The following is a 25,624-nucleotide window of genomic DNA, read 5'->3' as shown; positions in this document are numbered from 1 at the left end:
CAACTTATTTTTTTAGTTCGACGAATTTTTCAAATATGTTTCAACATCGAAATACGGGTCATTTTTTTGATAACTCAAAAATTTCATATGAAACCACCCTTTTTCAGTTAGATAGGGTGAAACTAGATAAAATTTACAACATTTTCTAGAAAACACTTTTATACACTCTTATATAAATGTTTTGAATAAAACGACTTTGAATTCGATATTTCATTCTTAAGCAATAAATATAGAAAATTCGGGACAATAAATATAGAACTGTTTTATACCGTTTTGTACCTCAATTATTATTGCAGGTTAGGGAAGTAGCCTTAAGGCAAAATGCCACTTACAACTGGTTTAAATGATTATATAATTTATATAAATCTGTAACTTGCATGACATACCGGACGTTTTAAATCGGAAGAACATTGAACAGAAATAAAACATTGCAGAAAAACATGCAACTGTAAGCAAAAATTATAAAACATATATATATATATATATATATATATATATACATAATGAATTAAAATTGTACAATATAAATGTGCTTAAAATAATATATAATACTATGAAATAGGTTCAAAATGGTATAAAATAGTTCTATATTTTGTAAAAATATAAAAAATATTTTGGAATAGTACACATTGCCATATGACAATATCAAATAGTATAAAAACGCATAAATTTCTATATAAAATAATAAATAAACTAGTGGGGTGGGTGGCATCGTGCCTTAAGGCAAATTGCTGGAACTTCCCGTACCGTAACGAAATGTTCGAGGATTACTGAATGTTTTCAAATAGATTATTATAAATATTGTAACATTGTCTAATATTTATAAGAATTATATAAACTGAATTGAAAAGTTGAAATTATTTGTTTAAAGTATATTAGAACTATAGTCAGAATTAAAAATAAAATCTGAAGTATTTTCGATACAATAAAAAAATATTTCTTGAACAAAAAAAAAATTGAGACAATTTTTTTTCCAAAAGCAATTATTTTGTTGAAACAAGCAGAAAGTTCTTTGAATCATTCAAATCGGACGCTTAGTTCTCTCAAAAACTGCCATTTTTTGCACATTTAGCTCTGTATCTCCGAAACCGCAGGACCTACCTTTGCTAAAAACTAATCACCTCTTCTCCCAATCATTACAAAACGAATGTTTTTAAGATCATTCAAATCCGATACTCAGTTCTCTCGATTTGTATTTTCTGCACTCTTTGGTCCGTATCTCCGTAACGGCTGGACCTGCCTTTGCCAAAAACTAATCAGCACATCTCCCTATTTATTGGAATCGAATGTTTTTTGAATCATTCAAATCCGTTAATCCGTGCGCCCGAAAACGTGGACGGAAAAATGCGGATATACAAAACACACAAACACACATCCACATATTTTTTCTGGGGTATGACAAAATGTTCAGAAACCTTCAAAACGTCGAGAAATGCAAAAATTTTCAATTTCGATTTTTGGATGATTACAATAACTTACCCCACGGGATGTTAATTATTATAAACTATTTATTTGGAAATTTGTTATATAAATTTAATTAATAATAAATGCAAAATAAAATAAATTCATAAATGATATCTTTAAGAGAATTAATCTGATCTCATAATATAATTTTTCTAATAAATATTTTTTATTTTTAATAAATATTTTTTAATAAATAATTTTTAATTTTTTAATAAATATTTTATTAAATATTTGGAATCCCAAAAACGTGTTTTTCTTAATAATAAACTACTAATATCCAAAAACAGTAATAGTATCATATAAATTATTTATTATTATATATTTAAAAAAATCTATAACATAATTTCCAATAATTTTAACGCTTCAAATTTAAGACATCAATAATAATATATTTTGCTACAGTAATTTTGTCTTTTATCGTAAATTTACACATTTATTTTCTAAGATACATTTTCCATATTAACATAAAGAATTATTACAGTGATAACAAAATTTATACGAAATTTTCAAAAACCGAATCCGATTCGCCTAAAATCAATAATTTAATCTTAGAAAAACAATGACACATTTTTTGAACTGATTGTTTTATCATAAATTTGAATTTATTTGTTTAAATAATTTATCATCATAACAGTGTGAATATTTGCTTTGCAGATATAACTATTGTATTGATTGGTTTAACAAATTATTTATTTTTATTTTATTTTATTTTTTGCACAAAATTTTTACTATAAATTATTTCATTGATAATTTCTCAAAACTAATGTCTAATTAATTTATTTATATTTTTATTTCCGTTTATATATTTAAAATAAAAATATAACCTTGTACGTTATTTATTATTTTGTTCCTCAAATTTTCTTCATAATAATAATAATTCATTCCATTAATTTTTAGTATTAAAAAATACTTACTGAGAGTGTAATAAATTATTAAAATTTTTGTTCGAAAAAATTGGTAAAATTAAGTTAAAAATTAAAAACGATATTAAATTCAAGTTTTGTGTTAAATTTGAAGTGTAAAAGTGTAATATATTATTAAAACTGATGACAAAATATCTGGCAAAAATTAAAATTAAATTAAAAATTGAAAGTGTATTAATATAACAAATTGCTCAATTTAATATAAGAATTTAAAAAAAATTGAAGGTTTGTTTAAATTTAAGTGTAAAATTGAGTTAAAAATTAAAAACTCTATTAAAGTTTTGTGTTATATTATGAGTGTAATAGTGTAATTCCTTAGGCAAAATTAAATTAAAAATTGAACGTTTATTAATATAACAAATTGTTAAAAATAATATAAAAATTAAAAAATAATTAAAGGTTTGTTTAAATTTAAGTGTTTTAAAAATATGCATTAATAATTACTGGTGTTAGTTTAAAAAACGTAGTGCAAATATGTGACTTAATAAGAATTATTTTGTTATTAATAAGAATTAATTAGTTTCCTAAAAATGCATTTAAACATTGTCAAATAATCATAAATATAGTTTGTTTATTTTTTTGTGAAAGTTTATTGACATTGAATTAGCACTTAACAATTTGTGTAAAAATTAGAAGTTTCTGTAAAAATTTAAAAATAGTGATCTTATGATCTTAAAAATTAAAACAAAAATAATATAAATATTTAAAAATAATATACAAACTAAAATAAATTTTTAATAAATTTATAAAAAAGTTATTAACATTTTTCAAATGCAATTTGCTTTATTTAACAAATAAGTTTACGTATGATAAGCATTATTATTATTATTTATTTAAAAAATTAGAATATTTGTAAATTTATTAAAAATTAAAAAGTTTTAACATTATCCACAAGCAATTATAAAAATAAAATTAAATATATTTAATTATAAAAAATATTTATTTAATACAAAGAAAGTATATACTATAGTATAAAGTGATAAATATTAATAAAAAAGTGTTTTTTAAATTTATTAAATCAAACTAAAAAGTGTGTTTTTTAATTATTAAATTTTCTATTAAAAATAATTATAATGCCAAGATTTTTCGTTTAAAATTATTAGTTAGTTTAAATAAGTGTTTTTCTAAAAGTGCTTTTCGAGTTTAAAATGATTTATTAACAAATATTTTGTTTATCACAAAATTTATTTATTATTCAAGGTAAAATTTTACGATTTTCTAATAGATATAGTTACTTAACAAATATTTTTTAACAAAGCAATTGATAAATTATTTAAACAAATTTAAATTTATGATAAAAAAATAAATCAGTTCAGGAAAATAGATTGTTATAGAATGGAACTTGTTTTTTGATACTTTTATACAAATTTCTAATTATATTATCTAATAATGTTTTTTTAACAATTTTTTTAATTGCAAAAATGGGTAGACTGACCTTTTTAATTAAAATTTTATTGGAAAATTAACTTTCACACAAATTAACAAAATTTAAATTTATTATGCAAGTCTGATTCGTTTTTAGAAAACTCTATATTAATTTTCAGTATTTTTTCATTATTTTCTTAATTGCAAAAAAAGATTTGATTTAATTTTATTTAAAAAAATATACTATAATTTGTTGTTTAAAATTCCTAATGACTATGAGAAGTAGAGTTTTAATTTTTTTCACCAACTTTCAATATAATTTTTTACACTTTTTATATAAAAACACTTTCACAGTACAAAATTGGTATTTTAGAGCAATAGTTATTTACTATTTTGGTTTTGCATAATTAAATTGCACAAGTTCATATTTTTTTTAATTTAAAAATGAAAAACTTAACTTAAAAACAAAAGTTTTGCAATAATTTTGTTCAGAAATTATCATAGTAAAAAATAATTGTTAGTATATTAGTACATTAGTTTATAATTCTATAAAGTATCCTAAAATGACTACAGAAAATTAGTAGATAAATCAAGTAACTCTTACAATATTTAATAAATGTAAAAAAATATTTCTAAACAACTTTAGCACAATTTTTTTACCAAAATGTACGTCTAAACACTCAACTTGCTTACCCAATTTCAAACCCTTATAAAAATATGTGTAATTATTATTTCATACAAACTTTAATTTATTTACCTAATTTAAACCTTCTTTTATACATGTATATATAAATATAATTAATTTTTACTCTTAATATATTTTTTATTAATTTTTAAATTTCCAGTGTAGCCAAAAATTGTGTATAAACTCACAAATTTCTTACCCAATTTCAAACCCTTATAAAAATATGTGTAATTATCATTTCTTACAAACTTTAATTTATTTACATAGTTCAAACTTTTATTTATACATGTATATAAAAATGTAATATAATTTTACTCTTAATATATTTTTTATTAATTTTTAAAATTCCAGCGTAACCAAAATTTATAATCAAACTCCCACAAATTGCTTACCCAATTTCAAACCCTTATAAAAAAATATGTGTAATAATTATTTTTTACAAACTTAAATTTATTTACCTAATTTAAACCTTTCTTCATAAATGTATATATAAATATAATATAAATTTACATTTAATATATTTTTTGTTAATTTTTAAAAATCCAGTGTAACCAAAATTTATAATCAAACTCCCACAAACTGCTTACCCATTTTCGAAACCTTATAAAAATATGTGTAATTATTATTTCTTAAAAACTTTAATTTATTTACCTAGTTCAAACCTTCCTCTATATATGTATATATAAATATAATATATATTTATATTTATTATATTTTTTTATAATTTTTAAAATTCCAGTTGTAACTAAAATTTGTACTTAAACTCCCAAAATGCTTACCCAACTTCAAACCCTTATAAAAATAAGTGTAATTATTATTTCTTACAAACTTTAATTTATTTAGCTAGTTTAAACCTTCCTTTATACATGTATATATGAATATAATATATTTTTACAATTACTTATATTTTTTGTTAATTTTTAAAATTCCTGTGTAACCAAAATTTATAATAAAACTCCCAAATTGTTTACACAATTTCAAACCCATATAAAAATATGTGTAATTATTATTTCTTACAAACTTTAATTTATTTACCTAATTTAAACCTTTCTTCTTACATGTATATATAAATATAATACATTTTTACTCGTAATATATTTTTAATTGATTTTTAAAATTCCAGAGTAACCAAAATTTATAATCAAACTCCCACAAATTACTTATCCAATTTCAAAACCTTATAAAAATATGTGTAAATATTATTTCTTACAAACTTTAATTTATTTACATAGATTAAAACTTTCTTTATACATGTATATATAAATATAATATGATTTTACTCTTAATATATTTTTTATTAATTTCCAAACTTCCAATTGTAACCAAAATTTATAATTAAACTTAAATTTATTTATAATTAAACTTCTAAATTGCTTACCCAATTTCGAACCCTTATAATAATATGTGTAATTATTATTTTTTACAAACTTTAATTTATTTACCTAATTTAAACCTTACTTTATACATGTATATATAAATGTAATACATTTTTACATTTATTATATTTTTTATTAATTTTTAAAATTCCAATGTTACCAAAAAATTGTGTATAAATTCCCAAATTGCTTACCCAATTTCAAACCCTCATAAAAATATGGGTAATTATTATTTTTTACAAACTTTGAGTTATTTACCTACTTCAAACCTTTCTTTATGCATGTATATATAAATATAATATGATTTTACTCTTAATATATTTTTTATTAATTTCCAAACTTCCAATTGTAACCAAAATTTATAATTAAACTTAAATTTATTTATAATTAAACTTCTAAATTGCTTACCCAATTTCGAACCCTTATAATAATATGTGTAATTATTATTTTTTACAAACTTTAATTTATTTACCTAATTTAAACCTTACTTTATACATGTATATATAAATGTAATACATTTTTACATTTATTATATTTTTTATTAATTTTTAAAATTCCAATGTTACCAAAAAATTGTGTATAAATTCCCAAATTGCTTACCCAATTTCAAACCCTCATAAAAATATGGGTAATTATTATTTTTTACAAACTTTGAGTTATTTACCTACTTCAAACCTTTCTTTATGCATGTATATATAAATATAATATATTTTTACCCTTAATATATTATTTAATAATTTTTAAAAATCCAATGTTACCAAAAATTGTGTACGAACTCCCAAATTGCTTACCCAACGTCAAACCCTTATAAAAATATGTGTAATTATTATTTCTTACAAACTTTAATTTATTTACCTAATTTAAACCTTTCTTAATACATGTATAAATAAATAAAAAATATTTTTACTATTAATATATTTTTTATTAATTTTTAAAATTTCAATGTTACCAAAAATTGTGAATAAACTCCAAAATTGCATACACAACTTCAAACCCTCATAAAAATATGTGTATTTATTATTTCTTACAAACTTTAATTTTTTTGTCTAATTTAAACATTTATTTATACATGTATATATAAATTTTATATATATTTATATTAATTATACTTTTTATTAATTTTTTAATTACAGTTGATCCAAAATGTTGACAAAATCGGCTCTATTTGTCTTTTGTTTGACAATCGCTTTGAATTCGTTTCTGGCTGAACCTGTACCTGAAGGTAAATAATTATATATATATATATATATATATATATATATATATATATATATAATAGTGATTACTATTTTTTTTATTTTATAAAATTTATTTTATTATGGCAATACACATACAGCGTCGAAACGTACATAATAAATTCTTAATTTAAATTTAATTTATATTGCTTGTAATTTTAACTTTAATATTTTTTTATTTAATTTTTGCAGTTTTTTTAAACTAAAATTGGTTACAAAAATGATTTGCAATTATTTTCTGATGCATTTGCGTGACTTCCATTGCAGATTTATATCATTTTGCAATAAAATAATAAAAAGAAATAATAAAACATTGTTACAAGACACTAATTTGACATATTTAATATCACATGCCATCCAGAGACATGTTATATAAATATAATATATACAAATTATATATATACACACACATATATATATATATATGTATATATATATATACATATACAAAAAATATAAAATAAATTTTTGATTTTTTTTTTAATATTTTCACAGACCTAAATTTTATTACAAAAAATTTCATATTAATTTTTTTACAAATTCTTCAAATTATTTGATAAAATTATAAAAAAATATATCAAAAGCATTTGTTAAGTATTAAATATTTATAAAATTAGCAAAATTATTAAACAATTTAATTTAACAATTAAAATTTTATATTTGCTAAGTTAATGTTCATAATTTAATTTTTTTGTCATATTAAACAAGGAAATCTTCAAAAAATTCAAAACATTTTAAAATACTTTGAAATATAATTCATAGCAATTATATCATTTTTTTTTAAATATATTATTAATATTAATTTTATCCGAGGCACTAAATTTATTCAAAAAAAATATATATACTACTAGTTATATAAAATATTTATCTAAAACATCCTATTAAATTTGATTGAACATAATCTGTCAAAACCATTTGATATTTGACGTATGAGCCGTCGTCTATTGTTTCATTTTAAATTACGTTTCTACAAAACAATAAATAATTCAAAAATTTAACAATTAATTAAAATTTCAATTAATTTAACAATTAAAATTTTAAATTTACTAAGTTAATGTTCAGAATTTATTTTTTTTGTCAGGCAAATTAAAAACATTTTATAATGCTTTGAAATAAAATTTATAACTATATTGAAAAAATGTATTTCAAATATATTAATAAAATTAATTTTATCCAAAACCTAAATTTATTAAAAAAAATATATACTACTAGTTATATATAATATTTATCTAAAACATCCTATTCAATTTGATTGAACATAATCTGTCAAAACCATTTGACATTTGACGTATGAGCCGTTGTCTATTGTTTCATTTTTATTTACATTTCTACAAAAAAAAAATAATTTAAAAATGTAATTTTTTTACGTTTCTACATTTAATTTAACAATTAAAATTTTATCTTTACTAAGTTAATGTTCAGAATTAAATTTTTTTTGTCAAGCAAATTAAAAACATATTAAAATACTTTGAAATTAAATTTATAACTATATTGAAAAAATATATTTTAAATATATTAATAATATAAATTTTATCCGGGGCACTAAATTTATTCAAATATATATATATATATATATATATATATATACTACTAGTTATATATAAAGTTCTAATTTAACAATTAAAATTTTATGTTTACTATGTTAATGTTCAGAATTTCATTTTTTTGTCAGACAAATTAAAAACATTTTAAAATATAAAATTTATAACTATATTGAACAAATATACATAATTCAAATATATTAAAAATAATAATTTTATCTGGGGCACTAAATTTATTTAAATATATATATATATATATATATATATATATATACTACTAGTTATATATAATATTCATCTAAAACATCATATTAAATTTGATTGAGCATAATCTGTCAAAACCATTTAACATTAAAAGTGGTCAAATCGGTTCAGCCGTTTTAGATCCTTAGCATGCATAACATTTTATCGAGCTCCATTTATATATATATATATAACTAGCGACCCATTTAGTAATAAACTACATACTATAATTAAATAAAATTCATCTAAAATACCCTATTAAATTTGATTGAACATAATCTGTCAAAACCATTTGACCTTTGACGTATGAGCCGTCGTCTATTGTTTTATTTTAAATTACGTTTCTACAAAACATTTTAAATTAAAATGTAAGGTTTCTATAGAGTTTTGAAATAATTTGTCACCTATTAAATTTGATTGAACACTATCTGTCAAAATCATTTGACATTTGACGTATGAGCCATCGTCTATTGTTTTATTTCAATTTACGTTTCTTCAAAACATTTTAAATTAAAAATGAAAATTATCTACGTCGTTTGGCAATAATATCTCACCTTTCTCACAATTTCTGAATTAGCACAAATACTTCAAGACTAAAAGTGGCCAAATCGGTTCAGCCGTTTTAGAGCATTAGCATTCCTAACATTTTATTGAGCTCCATTTTTATATATAACTAGCAACCCATTTAGTAAGAAATTACAAATAAAACTACATGCTATAATTACGTGAATTCATCTAGAACATCCTATTGAATTTGATTGAAATTAATCATTTGATATTTGACGTATAAGCCGTCGTCTATTGTTTCATTTTAAATTAGGTTTCTACAAAACATTTTAAATTAAAAATGTGAAGTTACTATGAAGTTTTGGAATAATTTCTCACCTTTGCCACAATTTCTGAATTAACACAAAAATATAGAGACTAAAAGTGGCCAAATCGGTTCAGAGTCTTTGCATACCTAACATTTTATCGAGCTCCATTTTTGCATATAAGATAATTTTAATTATTTTCTTTAGTTATTTAAATATTTTAATTTATATTGTTTATAAATATTATTTGTTAAATTTTATTTTAGTTAATTTAATATTAATTTACTGTATAAATAATTTTTTTTAAAATTTTTTCAGCACTAGTCAGCAATGAAAAAAGTGGTAACCAGCCAATTGTGAACAGCCCTAAAGAAACGGTATAAATATTTTTTTTACTAACACCAGAATTAAAATTGTAATAATAATTTATATTATTATATTATATATATATATATATATATATATATAAATATATCTTGATTATAAATATTAAATTAAATATTTATTCTTTAGGTTGTGTCTGACAATTCAAATTTTTTGAAGAAGGCTTTACACAGATTTGGGGTAAGAAAATTCAAATTTATTAATAATTTCATAATAATTATTATTATTATTAAATTGTTTTATTTAGTGCTCGGTTTTATTAATTTTTTAATATTATTTTTATTTAGTTTGGAAATCAACCAGTTTTAGGACAACCCGGTAACGAAACCAAATCAAAATCATCAGGCAGCAGGAAACAGACAAGAGGTGGTAGTGACTTTTCTTATGATGACACTTCTTATAATGGTGAGTGGCAATTTATTTTAAAACAAGAATTATTAGAGCATAGTATGCTAGATAAAATACTTTTTGAATTTTTGAAATCGGTTCAGCCGTTTTCGAGAAAACGGTGACGCTAAGTCAAACTTTGGCTCACCCAAACAGAGAAATGTACTTATTTCAAATTCGAGAAACCTCGGGAAAAAAAGATTTAAACAAATCTGATTTTATGATGAAACTAGTGGTGTATGGCATCGTGCCTTAAGGCAAATTGCTGGAACTTCTCGTACCGTAATGAAATATTCGAGAAATTTTAAACGTTTTCAAATATATTATTACAAATACTGTAACTTTCATTATTTTTGCTATCTTGTTATATCTGAGCAAATCAAATGTAATTTTTTTTTTAACAATTGTCATTTCATTTCGAATTCATTTTCAAAAAAATAGTTGTCTAATTTATTTATTTATTTTACAAGCCGTCAGTATATTAATATTATAATAAGGCTCAAGTCAATATTTTACAGGTTTAATATAATTTAATTAACTATTAGCCATTTTATTACTTATTTATTTATTATTTAATTTATTTACAATAAACTTATTTATATTTAGTTGATTTTAATTATTTTTAAATATAACTAGTTTGTTTGTTGCAAGTATTTTTTAAAAATTTAATAAGTATTTTAATAAGCTTTATAATACTTTTACAATATAATTATTTTATTTAACAAATTTTAGGTTATTTTATGATATTTTAACAAATTAAATTAACAAATTTAAGAGTCTTATTATTATTATTATTATTATTATTATTATTATTATTATTATTATCATTGTTATTATTATTATTATTATTAAGTATTTTTACTATATAAGTATTTCTTTTACAATTTTTTAGGTATTTAGATGAAAGAAATATTTTGTTTTACAATTCTTTAAGTATTTTTAAATTTTAACTTTTTCAATTTACACAAAATTGAAAAAGTGCTCCCGTACAGTCACAGTCTAAACGCATTTGCGGATAATTCTGTGCGACGTTTTCACTTACACTGTGCTCAGCTTGGCGGCATTTTCACATTTTTCAATAGTTTTCACAAAATTGGAATTGTGTTCCAGTACATAAACAGTCTACACGCACTTGGGTAAACATTTGTACCGGAGTGGCGCTTAGACTGTGCTTAGTCTGGGTAATTTTTGGAATTTTCAATCCAAAATTGCAAAAATATTTTATGAAAAATAAAAAAAGATGTAATAATTTTTTATCCTCGAAAGCAATTGTTTTGTCAATGCAAGCTGAAAGTTCTTTGAATCATTTAAATCGGACGCTTAATTCACTCAAAAACTGGCATTTTTTGCACATTTAGCTCTGTATCTTCGAAATGGCGGGACCTGTTTTTGGCCAAAACTAATCATTTCTTCTCCCAATCATTACAAATTGAATGTTTTTTAGATCATTCAAATCCGATACACCGTTCTTTCAAAAACTCGATTTCTATTTTGTGCACTCTTTGCTCCATATCTCCGTAATGGCTGAACCTGCCTTTGCCATAAACTAATCAGCACATCTCCCTATTAATGGAAATCGAATGTTTTTAAACCATTCTAATCGGTTGATCCGTGCGCCCGAAAACGTGGACGCAAAAATGCGGACATACAAAACACACACACACATCCATTTTTTCTGAGGTATGCCAAAATGTTCAGAAACCTCCAAAACGTCGAGAAATGCAAAAATTTTTATTTCCGATTTTCGGCCCATTACTATAACAACCCTACGGAAAGTTAAAAAAAAATTACCCAGGCCTAAGCACAGTCTAAGCGCCACTCTAGTACAAATGCTTACCTAAGTGCGTTTAGACTGTTTATGTACTGGAGTACTTTTTCAATTTTGTGAAAACTATTGTAAAATGTGAAAATGCCGTCAAGTTAAGCACAGTGTGAGTGAAAATGTCGCACAGAATTATTTGCGAATGCGTTTAGACTGTTTATGTACTAGAGCACTTTACTAATTTTGTAAAAACTATTAAAAATGTGAAAATGCCGCCAAGCTAAGCACAGTGTGAGTGAAAATGTCGCACAGAATTATTTGCAAATGCGTTTAGACTGTAACTATACGGGAGCAATTTTTCAATTTTGTGTAAATTAGGCAAGTATTTTTTTTAAATTGAATTCGAAATGAAATGAAGATTGTTGGTAATGTTCTGGAGATAAATTGATTTATGATTTACATTTGATTTGCTCACAATCAGATATAACAAGATAGTAAAAATAATAAAAGTTACAAAATTTGTGATAATATATTTGAAAAAGTTTAAAATTTCTCGAATATTTCATTACAATACGGGAAGTTCGAGCAATTTGCCTTAAGGCACGATGCCATACACCACTAGTTATTTATAGTTTTAGTATTTTATATATCCTTCTTTGTCGTCGTTTTAACTATTTGCTAGCTACATCAGTTATATTCAGCACAGTATAAGTGAAAATGTCGCACAGAATTATTTGTAAATTTAGTTTAGACTGTGATTATTATTTATCTATTTCAAAATCCAAATTTACTACTATTTTTTCACAAAACTGACATTTCCCGCCAAACGTCAAAAAATTTAGACTCAACGTCAAAATTTTCTACAAAATTTCTAGTAAATTTAAACTATGTCTGGAAGCCGAAGGCTTCCCAAAATCAGCACAAAAAATAGTAGTGATGTAGCCAAAATCAGCACTTTCAAAAATCCATATGAATAACAATGTAAAAAATAATTCCGAAGAAAAAGATCACACATTAGAATTTCAAATTGATTCAACAAATTCCATTGATGGAGATAGTCAATTGGGTCTTGAGTTGACATCAGAACGTGTTGGTTTTGCTAAATGTTTATCCAGAGTTCGTGGCCAAACCGAGTTGCAACATTTTGGTAGAAGATGTTGATTTGGATCCAAAACAAAACTGTACAGACTTGACAGTTGACACAGTGAGTGGTAAAACAGATTTGCCTATCCAAAATTTTTTGAACCATTTACCAGATGATGTTGATACTATCACTAGAGTCGTTGGAACCACAGAAATACCAATCCCTAAAGTCCAAAATGATATTTTTGGTTTCGAATGTGACCTCTGCGACCACATGATAATACCAATAAAATACCTGTGCTACTCTTTCAAATACCACTCCGATCCTGGAATACCAGCACCAACCAGCAACCAAACAGAGACATCAGTGCAACTTATTTTAGACAAATGTGAATATTTTGAAGAGTCTTCCGATGATTCCAGTACGTCTAATAGTGACGATGAAGATGCACCAGCTTCAAAAGTAGTCACTACTGAATTGATATTTTACAAACAAATCGATCGTGAAGATTCTGAAGGGTCGTCTGAGAGCAGTGTGTGTGTCAATGTGCAACAGACACTAGAACATGATGAAGGAAGACCTAAAATTCTGGCTAAAATGGTTAAACATCGGGGAGTAACTGCTGCTAAATATTCACCTCCTGAACAAGACGAAGAGAAATCTGGTGACCCCAAAAAAAATGTTTGTATAGAAACTTTGCCCTTGGTGCGCGACGCCCAAAACAAAAACATAGCATCCGCCTTAGTACATGGTTACATACAAGATGGTAACGAAAATCTTCACCGCCCTTACAAAATTTTAATCAGAAACACTGGTCGTGGTAAAGACTCAAGTATATCCTACACCCTGGTACCAATAAAACCTGTACCACAATCTGATAAAGCCACAAGTGGCGAAAAAACTGATGTCTTGACTGAAGAACAGTTGCAAGAATGTTTCGACAAACTTTGTCCTGAAGACGTTGCTAAAACTACAAACGACGATGGACCTAAAACACCAAAATCAGCCCTCAAAACCCGTGCAAGAGGCGGAGAACTCCCAGAATCTCATTCTCAACCTAAAAAAATCCAACTGAAAGGACCAATTGATGTGATAAAATACGACGAGTTGGCTGACTATATTCGGACAATTGGTGGTGAAGATCATCGTACCCAAAGTGTGCAGGTTAGTGCTGAAAATTTAGCCAAAAAGTCACCTTTTGATGACACTATAATTGTGCTCATAAATGATCCTGAGAAGGAACAGAGGTTGATACAAAAGCAGGTGCAGGAGGCCCTTAGGAAGAAAAAGTCTGAGAAAAAGGCAGCAGTTGGTGGTAAAAGTTCTTCGAATAAAAGACCTACACGTAAAGTTTGTTGTGAGGATTTTAAAAAACTGGTTGACAGTGGTGAGTTGTTTGGGTACGAGTGTGTGGAAATTGACACAGGGAAGAAAAAACAGAAACCAAAAAATGAGGTACCAGAAAATGTGGCAGATTTACCACCACCAGTTGAAACAAGTGCTGAACCTCCATCCAAACCTGAAGCTGACTCTGATGCATCAAAAAAAGTTACCGAGTCCACCATCCCAGATTCAACTTCAGATTTGGATGCAAATTTTTTAGAAGTCACCAAAAAGTACGAAGAAGCTTGTAGACGTTACGAGAATTTTTTAAAACAGTGCAACGCCAAAAACGATGACCCCAACCCCAAAAATCCTATAAACATCGCCATATACACAAAGAAGACGGTAGAATTCAAGAACAAAAACTGGCTTGTACAAAAGTTGACAAAGCCATCGGTGATGAATGTGTTAAAAAATATTATGTCACCAAAACTGTAAGTGTTGATGCAACTGATATGATAATCGATGGTAATTTAGTTGGTGGTTCTGATGGTAAAAAGAAGGATAATAATAGACCAGGTACGTCCACAGCTACCAAAGCAACTTCTGATTCTGCAAACCATGATGGTTTAGAAAAAAAGAGTAGTGTTGAAGTTTTATGCAACAAAGTCGATAAATCCATTAAAAATTTGCAACAAACCATAAAATCTATTACTACCAACGATGTGGCTACCAACAAAAATCTAGACACACCCAAATTGACCAACGACACAAGTTTTGCAAGTCAAAAAAGTTGCAACACGTCCAAAAAATTTGCACCAACTGACAAAGTTGTTGCTACACCTGGTAGTATAAGTTTAGCCACCAACAGCAGCAAACAAGGTGAGGGTAATAATAAAATCAACACGTTCGCTGCCAACACTACTGCCATCAAAAAAGACTCAGCAATGACTGGTACAGAAAAAGCACTTACCAAGAGCGTCTCAGTAAGTTTTAGTGATATGAAGGAGCTTCCTGAGGACAACAAAGTGCCCTATGGCATAGAAATGAGTGCTGTTAAAAATAAAACAGAAGCTCAAAAGGAGGATTTGGAAGAAGCCAAAAAACTGCTGGATAAAAAACCTCAAAAAAGCAAAACCAAAAAAAACACTGAAGGTCTGTCGAGACTCAAAGAGGCTTTGGATGGTAACCCACAGTTGACTATGTTGGATGCTTGTGATTTGGAGGGTTGTTCTGGTTTTGAAATGGTAAAGGATGGTAAAACTATCAAGTTTAACAAGTATTGCAAAAGGAAACCTGGTAGAAGTCATTATTATGGTTGTGCAGATAATGAGAATATACATGGTTATGCTTGCAGTGCTACGGGAATACCCACGATAGAATACTCGCATGATGAGAATCATCCATTGGGTATAAATTAATTTTTCATTTTTAATTTAAATTATTTTATTTAGAATCTAAGTGCTTCTAAAAACTAGTTGGTATTGGTATTTTGCCTACATGAACTTCCCGATATGTGTAAATAAACGACTTAATCAATAAAAAATAAATTAATTTATGAGTGATTAAAAGTATTCCGAGTGGATTTATTACACATAATTGAAAATGTAGGAACACGTTAACTCGGAGTATTTTCTAAAGGCAAATATTCAAAAATCAATAATTTTTATAATTGAGCCAGTTTTTTGTAGGACTTTAATTGTTTAGTATGTGCATTGAGACCAAGTACTCTATAGTTATACCAAGTACTCTATAGTTATACCAAGTAAATTGTCTAATTTTAATTTTAACTAGTAGTGAATGGCATCGTGCCTTAAGGCAAATTGCTGGAACTTCTCGTACCGTAATGAACTATTCGAGAAATTTTAAACGTTTTCAAATATATTATTGCTTTCATTATTTTTGCTATCTTGTTATATCTGAGCAAATCAAATGTAAATCATAAATCAATTTATTATCTCCAGAACATTATCAATCGTCATTTTGTTTAAAATTCAATTTCAAAAAAAAAATAGTTGCCTAATTTACACAAAATTGAAAAAGTGCTCTCGTATAGTCACAGTCTAAACGCATTTGCAAATAATTCTGTGCGACATTCTCACTTATACTGTGCTTAGCTTGGCGGCATTTTCACATTTTTCAATTTACAGTCTAAACGCACGTCTAAACGCACTTGGGTAAACATTTGTACCAGAGTGGCGCTTAGACTGTGCTTAGCCTGGGTAATTTTATGAATTTTTAATCCAAAATTACAAAAATATTTTATGGAAAATAAAAAAAGATGTAATAATTTTTTATCCTCAAAAGCAGTTGTTTTGTCAATACAAGCAGAAAGTTTTTTATATCATTCAAATCGGACGCTTAGTTCTCTCAAAAACTGTCATGTTTTGCACATTAAGCTCTGTATCTTCGAAATGGCGGGTCCTGTCTTTGTCAAAAACTGATCACCTCTTCTCCCAATCATTACAAAGTGAATGTTTTTTAGATCATTCAAAACCGATACTCTTAAAAACTAAGTTACCGTTTTTGGCACTTTTTGCCCCATATCTTCGGAACAGCTAGACCTGCCTTCGCTAAAAACTAATCAGCACGCCTCCTTATCAATACAAATCAAACATTTTTTGAATTATTCAAATCGCTTTATCCGTGTTCCCGAAATCGTCGACGAAAATTTGTATCCGCACACACACATACACACACACACACATACACACACACACATACATCCTTTTTTTCTAAGGTATGCCAAAATGTTCAGAAGGTTATAAAACGATTTTTTTGCGATTACTATAACTTGCCCTATGGAAAGTTAAAAAAAAAGTTCCATGAAATGTACTTAAATTGTTACAAGAAAAGGGCTCGGCAGTTTATTACAAGAAAAGTAGTCGGTAGTTAATTACAAGAAAAGGGCTCGGTAGATTTTAACCTAAAACTAATCAGTATCATTCGCAACTAATATCTTTCGAACAGTTTTTGATTTTTTAAATCGATTTTTTAATCGATTCGGTAGTATGAGCTTAAATTTTGACGAAAAGTTTACATATATCAGGGTCTTATACAACTTATTGAAATATTACGGCCTTACGACATGTAGTTTAATTTTAAAAATTCATCAAAATTTGAGATAATGAGTAGATTGTTTGACGTTTGTTAAAATTAAAATTATACGATTTACTTGGTATAACGGTAGAGTACTTAGCATTAATGAACATACTAAACTATTAAAGTGCTATGGAAACTGGTTCAATTTTAAAAATTGTTGATTTGTGAAAATTTGCTTTTAGAAAATACTCCGAGTTAACGTGTTCATTCGTTTTCAAATATGTGTAATAAATCCACTCGGAATACTTTTTAATCACTCATAAATTAATTTATTTTTTATTGATTAAGTCGATTATTTATACATATCGGGAAGTTCATGTAACTTGCCTCAAGGCAAAATACAATTACCAACTAGTTTGCCATATAAATTACTACTACAATTTCTTTTTCAGGACCAAGTCAGTGGAAAAACTTTGCTCCTGAATGCGGAGGCATCAGACAATCACCAATTGCAATCGAAAAGAAAGACTTGGTCGTCGCCAGTGTTTGGAAAACTTTACAATGGAACGATTTTAGCAGATTACCAAGTGCCATGGAATTAGTTAACAACGGACATTCAGGTAATAATCATTTGTAGTGCAGTAAACTGATTTTTTTTTACTGTGCTCCAATTTGTATAAAATTTTGGGAATTAGGTTCATCATACCCTCAAGTTCAAAAGTGAAAACAATTCGGGTTCCGGAGGAATGACACCCATTCTCAATTGTGTAATTACATTTTTTCAAAATAACGTTGGTAATCGATAGAAGAACTAATTATAAGAAAAAATGTCTTTTAAAGTTTTTCAAAAAAAACTAATACTTTTCAAGTTACTGGCCACTAAAATTTCATATATTTTTGTCGTTTTTTTTTCGTTTTTTTGCAAATATCTCCTAAAATATACATTTTAACGAAAATCATGTGAATGAACAAAATAATGTCAATAAAATGTTTATTAAATCGGTGTTTTATAAAGCGTTCTGGGAATAATATTAAGCGAGGTTTGAAAGAGCAAAGTCGTTTTTTATTTCATTCAAGATTTAATTGCTGTATTTAAAGCCATCTAGTGGCGAGGTTTTACATTTTATACATTTCAGTGAAATTGGGTTTTATAGTGCTCAACATAAGCTTTAAATTGAGTGCTGTTACAAGTTTTTTGCGTGTAAAATGAGTGAGCTATCATGCAAATAAGAAGCATATACAATGTTTTTTTCTTTTAAATCATATGGTTTAATGAGCGCCATTTCCACCAGAATCAAAGTAATTCACATTCCATTTAGAATTCACTTTATTATAGACATCTTGATGGATACTAGCAGATTCACTACTTTAGTGCAAACTATTTTCAGAAAACTCTCGATTTTATAAAAACTTTTTTTCCTGATTTTTTTTAAAATGGAACTTATTATCATTATATCTCAAAAAGAATAAAATATAAATAGATAGAAATAGATAGAATAGAAATTGAAAAATATATAGAATAGAAAGATAAATAGATAGAAATAAAAGCATACAGATAGAAATCAAAGGGATCTTTTTGGCTTATTATTGTTTTTAATTATTTTCCTTTCACACAAAAATTGACAGAGTTATGATTGTTTAAAGAGTGCGCGGCCGCTCAATCAGAGTCTCTCTCGAACCCTTTAACCGTTCGCCTTTTCAAAATCAGAGGAGTTACGAAAAAAATTATGATGAAAAAAATGAAGCCCTTTTATTAACCTTTCAAATGGTATATTGCAAATTGTGATGGAGTCGAAATTAAAGGAAGTTATGACCCGAAAACTAATCGCATTATTGTCGAATTGTGTCCAAATTTCGAGCAATGTATAAGTAAGCAGTGTTTGGTGCCCAAAACTATTAATTATTTTTGAGAAATTGAAATAACATTCATATCATTTTGAATTTCTTAATTTTCTTTCAATTTCAAATAATTTTTTCAAACAATTTTTTCATCAAGGGGTTATTTTTAAGGATCTAAAAATTGTTAAAAATTTGATAATCAAGATAGAATACATAAAATATTATTTACTTTATACGTAATTCTTATTATATCATACCGAAATTTATTTTTAAGTGTTTTTTTTTCAATTTAGAGGTTGTTTGTAGGGTTTTAGTAGTTTCATGGGGTTGAAAATGATTTTATTGCAAGAAAATGTATTAAAAATATTTTTTAATTATGTTCTTCAATATTAAAAACGTTTTCTAGCGATAAAACAGCTCAATAGTCCCTTATTCATTAAGGGGTCGCAACCCGAATTGTTTTCACTTTTGAACTTGAGGATAAGATGAACCTAATACCAAAATTTCATGCAAATTGGAGCACAGTAAATAAAAATCAGAGGTTATACCCTTTTTTTCCTCTCCGTTTACAGCACTATCTAGTTTGTCAGTAATCTGGTTGAGTTGTCAGAAAGATGTTTAGCAGTTTTTTTGTCAGAAAGCTGGTTAAGTTATTTTGGCAGAAAGCTCGTTAGTTAGTTGAGAATATTTATCGATCATTTATAATCTAATATCTTTTCCCAGTGCAACTTTCGGCGACCTACTTTGGAGGACGAAGGCCAACAATTTCCCATGGCCCTCTGGTTGGTGATTACACTTTTGAGCAATTGCACTTTCATTGGGGCGGTGATGACCAACATGGATCCGAACACGTTGTGAACGGTGTTCAATATCCAATGGAATGCCATTTGGTGCACTGGAAATCCGAATATGGTTCCATGGGTGAAGCTTTGAAGCATACTGATGGAGTTGCTGTAGTTGCTTTCATGTTCGATTCTGTAAGTAACTAGTGGTGTATGGCATCGTGCCTTAAGGCAAATTGGTGGAACTTCCCGTGCCGTAATGAAATATTCGAGATTTTTTAAACATTTTCAAATATATTATTACATTATCAAATATATTTTGCTAAATGTAAATCAAAAATCAATTTATCTCCAGAACATTCATTAGCTATCGTCATTTCATTTCGAATTCAATTTCAAAAAAAAAATAGTTGCCCAATTTACACAAAATTGAAAAAGTGCTCCCGTATAGTCACAGTCTAAACGCATTTGCAAAAAATTCTGTGCGACATTTTCACTTATGCTGTGCTTAGCTTGGCGGCATTTTCACATTTTTCAATAGTTTTCACACAAAATTGGAAAAGCGGACCAGTTCATAAACAGTCTAAACGCACTTGGGTAAACCATTTGTACCAGAGTGGCGCTTAGACTGTGCTTAGCCTGGGTCATTTTTTTTTTCAATTTTTAATCCAAAATTACAACTAGTGGGGCGCGTGGCATCGTGCCTTAAGGCAAATTGCTGGAACTTCCCGTACCAAAATTATTTTTTTTTTAAAAAGATTAACATTTATGAAAAAAATAACTCTGAAAAATTAGATTTTTAAAAAACTATTATATAAATTGACAAAAATTACTTTTTTTGAAAAAAAAGACTTTTTAAAGCAAAATTTATTTTGAAATATTTTGGAAATTCTGAACATTTTTTCAAAGTAATCGTACAGCTTTAACTGCATAGAGACGAAATGTCAAAGCGCGTAAGCGCCGCGTCGCCGTCTAACGGATAAACATTGGTACGGAACCCATAGGAATGTAAACAAAATTTATACTAATAAATTAATATTTATAAATATCGGATAATTTTATGTGCATATGTCTAATGATCATTTTTGACCGCCAAATGGCATTTTTTTTAGTTTTTAAATTAGATCTCCGAAACCGCTAGACCTGCCTTCATGAAAATTCTTCATCAGTTCTTCATCTTGTTAATACAAGTATAATGTTTTTTGAATTATTTAAATCGGAAGCTCTGTTCTTTTAAAAACTGAGTAACCGTTTTTGGCATTTCTTGCCCCATATCTTCGAAACGGCTAGACCTGCCTTCGCCAAAAACTAATCAGCACGTCTCCTTATCAATACGAATCGAATGTTTTTTGAATTATTCGAATCGCTTTATCCGCGTTCCCGAAATCGTCGACGAAAATTTGTAACCGAACACACACACATACACGCACACACACACATACACGCACACACACACATACATCCATTTTTTCTGAGGTATGCCAAAATGTTCAGAAACCTTCAAAACGTCGAAAAATGCAAAAATTTTCATTTTCGATTTTCGGCCCATTACTATAATTACCCTACGGGAAGCTAATCAAAAAATTACCCAGGCTAAGCACAGTCTAAGCGCCACTCTGGTACAAATGTCTACCCAAGTGCGTTTAGACTGTGACTATACGGGAGCACTTTTTCAATTTTGTGTAAATTAGGCAACTATTTTTTTTTTTTTTTTGAAATTGAATTCGAAATTAAATAACGATTGTTAATGTTCTGGAGATAAATTGATTTATGATTTACATTTGATTATTTGCTCAGATATAACAAGATACTGTAAAAATAATGAAAGTTACAGTATTTGTAATAATATATTTGAAAACGTTTGGAATTTCTCGAATATTTCATTACGGTGCGGAAAGTTTCAGCAATTTGCCTTAAGGCACGATGCCATACACCACTAGTTTTATACCAAATTATTACGCAAAAATTTAAGTGATAACAAAGATAACTATAATAAAAATTATTCCGTCTAGTTTTACTATTTATGTTGTTCTCTTGTTTTTTAGAAAGAGGACAAAGACAATGCAGGTTTGGCCAAGATTATTTCTAAATTCAGTGAAGTCGGTTCAGGATCCGGCCCTGCTGTTGGGGTACAAGCTTTTCCTTTGACTGATCTGATTAGGCCATTTGTGGATAATTATGCCACTTATACAGGATCCCTTACTACACCACCATGTACTGAAGCAGTTACTTGGATAATTGCTTCTCAAACTCAGCAGATGTCCAAATCACAGGTGAAAGACACATACAGGTCTTCAGATATTCATTAAAATAAGGTTAAAAATGAGACAAACAGATTTAATACTGGAACTACTTAAATGGATATTAGATTCGTATTCAGCTTTTTGACATGTTAGAATATCGCATGCAATATGTGGTTTCAGATTTGCCTAAAGGCAGTTGCTGTTTTTGCACTATAAATTTAGTTGCATTATTTTGTTATAGAATAAATTCAAATAATAGTGAAAAATGCATTTGTATAGTGCTTTCTGAAACCTGTTATTTCAGTTCTATTTAATTTATCAAATATATAAAATATTACAACAGTTCGAATAAATATAAAAATTATCTTTCAAACCTTGGGGCTTATCATAGTACCTTGCGTAACTCCAAGCGTAATAAATCTTAAAAATGTTTTGAGTGTTTGATGAACTACTCGTTATGAACGATTATATCAGAATCAGTTTTGATTTGTTATAGTATAAACATAATTAAAAATATACATTAGTTCTGCATTGTGTTATCATATTCATTATGTGGTTCTAGATTTGCCTAAAGGCAGTTGCTGTTTTTGCACTATAAATTTAGTTGCATTATTTTGTTATAGAATCAATTCAAATAATAGTGAAAAATGCATTTGTATAGTGCTTTCTGAAACCTGTTATTTCAGTTCTAGTGAATTTATTAATTATATAAAATATTACAAAACTTCGAAAAAATATAAAAATTATCTTTCGAACTTTGGGGCTTAACGTAGTACCTTGCGTAACTCCAAGCGTAATATCAACCGCCAATTATTACCTTTTATGGTAAACCAAACTAAGACAGTTATCACATTCGTGTTTGGCTTATATATATATTATCTTTTGCCTATTGTCAAGTTGTTTTAATGAATAGAGCTTTTACTATATATTTATATATCTATATATATTTCTTTCACATTATATTATTATAAGTTGCAGAATTGTTTTTAGTTTATATAATTTAGGGTCCAAAATCTCGAAATTGTTATGAATAAGAAATATATCGAAATGTATTTTTTAGGTAATGAATATTGCATGTCATGTATAAATTAATGAATAAATAATATATTTATTTATCTATTTTTTTTCTTCAGATGGCAAAGATCCGTGAAGTCAGAGGACCGCATGGGCCAATTTCTGGAAACTTTAGACCGACCCAACCTCTAAATGGAAGAACAGTTTACTACATCCCTTATTAAAAATGATGCATTTTTAATAAAACAAATCAGGTAAATAATATTAATAGATAGAAATTTATACATATTTATATTCATAAAAAATTCCAATGAATTATTAATAAATTTAATTTTATTTCAGGATCTTAACGGACAATTGGACGGCAATGATTTTATAAAATTGGACCAAAAATGATTTTCAAGTCAACGCGTAGAATAATTTATATAACAAATACTTTTTTTAATTTGTTGTAACGCGTTTTTTTTAAACGATTGTTTTGTTTGTTGTTTATGTACAGTATTTTTGTTATATTTGTTGTTGTATTTAGAATATTATTTTTTATAGTATTGACATGTACAAACAATTGTATGTATTATATATAATAAGGCTTTTGTTTGAATAAAATATTATATTTTCAATTAATTATAACTTTTTTGTTCTATCGAACCTAACTATGTATTTAGCTATCGTATTTATTATGAAAATGTTCTAAATTTTTTTAAAATTAACGAATTACATTTTCAAAAATTCAAGAACATTCTAATAATATTTAGAACACTTTTGGACCATCTAGAACATTTCTTGACCATCGAGAACCTACTTAGAATTTTTTGACCATTTAGAGCATTTTTGAACCACCTGGAACATTTTTGGATCATCTAGAACATTTTTGAATTACCGAATTATATTTTCAAAAATTCAAGTACATTCTAATAATATTTAGAACACTTTTGGACTATCTAGAACATTTCTTGACCATCGAGTACCTACAAAATTTTTTTTTGACCATTCAGAGAATTTTTGAACCACCTAGAGCATTTTTGGATCATCTAGAACATTTTTGAATTACCGAATTATATTTTCAAAAATTCAAGAACATTCTAATAATATTTAGAACACTTTTGGACCATCTAGAACATTTCTTGACCATCGAGAACCTACTTAGAATTTTTTTGACCATTTAGAGCATTTTTGAACCACCTGGAACATTTTTGGATCATCTAGAACATTTTTGAATTACCGAATTATATTTTCAAAAATTCAAGAACATTTTAATAATATTTAGAACACTTTTGGACCATCTAGAACATTTCTTGACCATCGAGAACCTACTTAGAAATTTTTTTGACTATTCAGAGCATTTTTGAACCACCTAGAACATTTTTGGAACATCTAGAACATTTTTGAATTACCGAATTATATTTTCAAAAATGCAAGAACATTTTAATTTTCATTTCTTGACCATCGAGATCTTACTTAGAATTTTTTTTGACTATTTAGAGCATTTTTGAACCACCTAGAACATTTTTGGATCATCCAGAACTTTTTTGAATTACCAAATTATATTTTCAAAAATTTAAGAACATTTTAATAATATTTAGAACACTTTTAGACCATCTAGAACATTTCTTGACCATCGAGAACCTACTTAGAAATTTTTTTGACCATTCAGAGCATTTTTGAACCACCTAGAACATTTTTGGATCATCTAGAACATTTTTGAATTACTTAGAAAATTTTTGAACCTCCTAGAACATTTTTAGACGATCTAGAACATTTTTGAATCAGTAATATTTTCAAATTACAATATTTATGGATGATCTAGAACATTGAGAACATTATTCGAGTATTTATATATATTCAATAAATCTAGAACATTTTTGTGATATTATTAAGAACTTTACAGCACTATTCAGAACATTTAGATAAATCTAGAACATATAGAATATCATCGGAAAATGTCCTAGGTTGTCCTATAATGTTCTTGAAATTATAAAAATGTTCTAGAATTATTGAATATATTTAATTAGACACAAAATGTTTTAAATGTTCTTTACATTTTACATTTTACATTTATACATTTATACATTCTACATTTATACATTTATACATTTATACATTTATACATTTATACATGT

General features: G+C 26.6%; 1 protein-coding gene across 1 annotated transcript; it reads left to right on the top strand.

Moving 5' to 3' along the window:
* Positions 1-6,919: 6,919 nt before the first annotated feature.
* Positions 6,920-23,751, top strand: LOC113389734 (carbonic anhydrase 2-like). Its single transcript, XM_026626748.1, has 8 exons — positions 6,920-7,035; positions 9,963-10,021; positions 10,158-10,208; positions 10,316-10,433; positions 18,079-18,246; positions 20,189-20,442; positions 22,293-22,520; positions 23,624-23,751. Exons 1-8 carry the CDS (start codon positions 6,957-6,959, stop codon positions 23,726-23,728), a joined length of 1,062 nt encoding a protein of 353 aa, XP_026482533.1. The 5' UTR covers positions 6,920-6,956; the 3' UTR covers positions 23,729-23,751.
* The last annotated feature ends 1,873 nt before the right edge of the window (positions 23,752-25,624 follow it).

The sequence above is a fragment of the Ctenocephalides felis genome, unplaced genomic scaffold (assembly GCF_003426905.1).
Source record: "Ctenocephalides felis isolate EL2017-DRISC unplaced genomic scaffold, ASM342690v1 CF-g0.4_SCAFFOLD_03573, whole genome shotgun sequence".
Classification (NCBI taxonomy): Eukaryota; Metazoa; Arthropoda; class Insecta; order Siphonaptera; family Pulicidae; genus Ctenocephalides; species Ctenocephalides felis.
The sequence above is the reverse complement of the archived record's forward strand: the minus strand, read 5'-3'. Positions and strand labels throughout refer to the sequence as shown.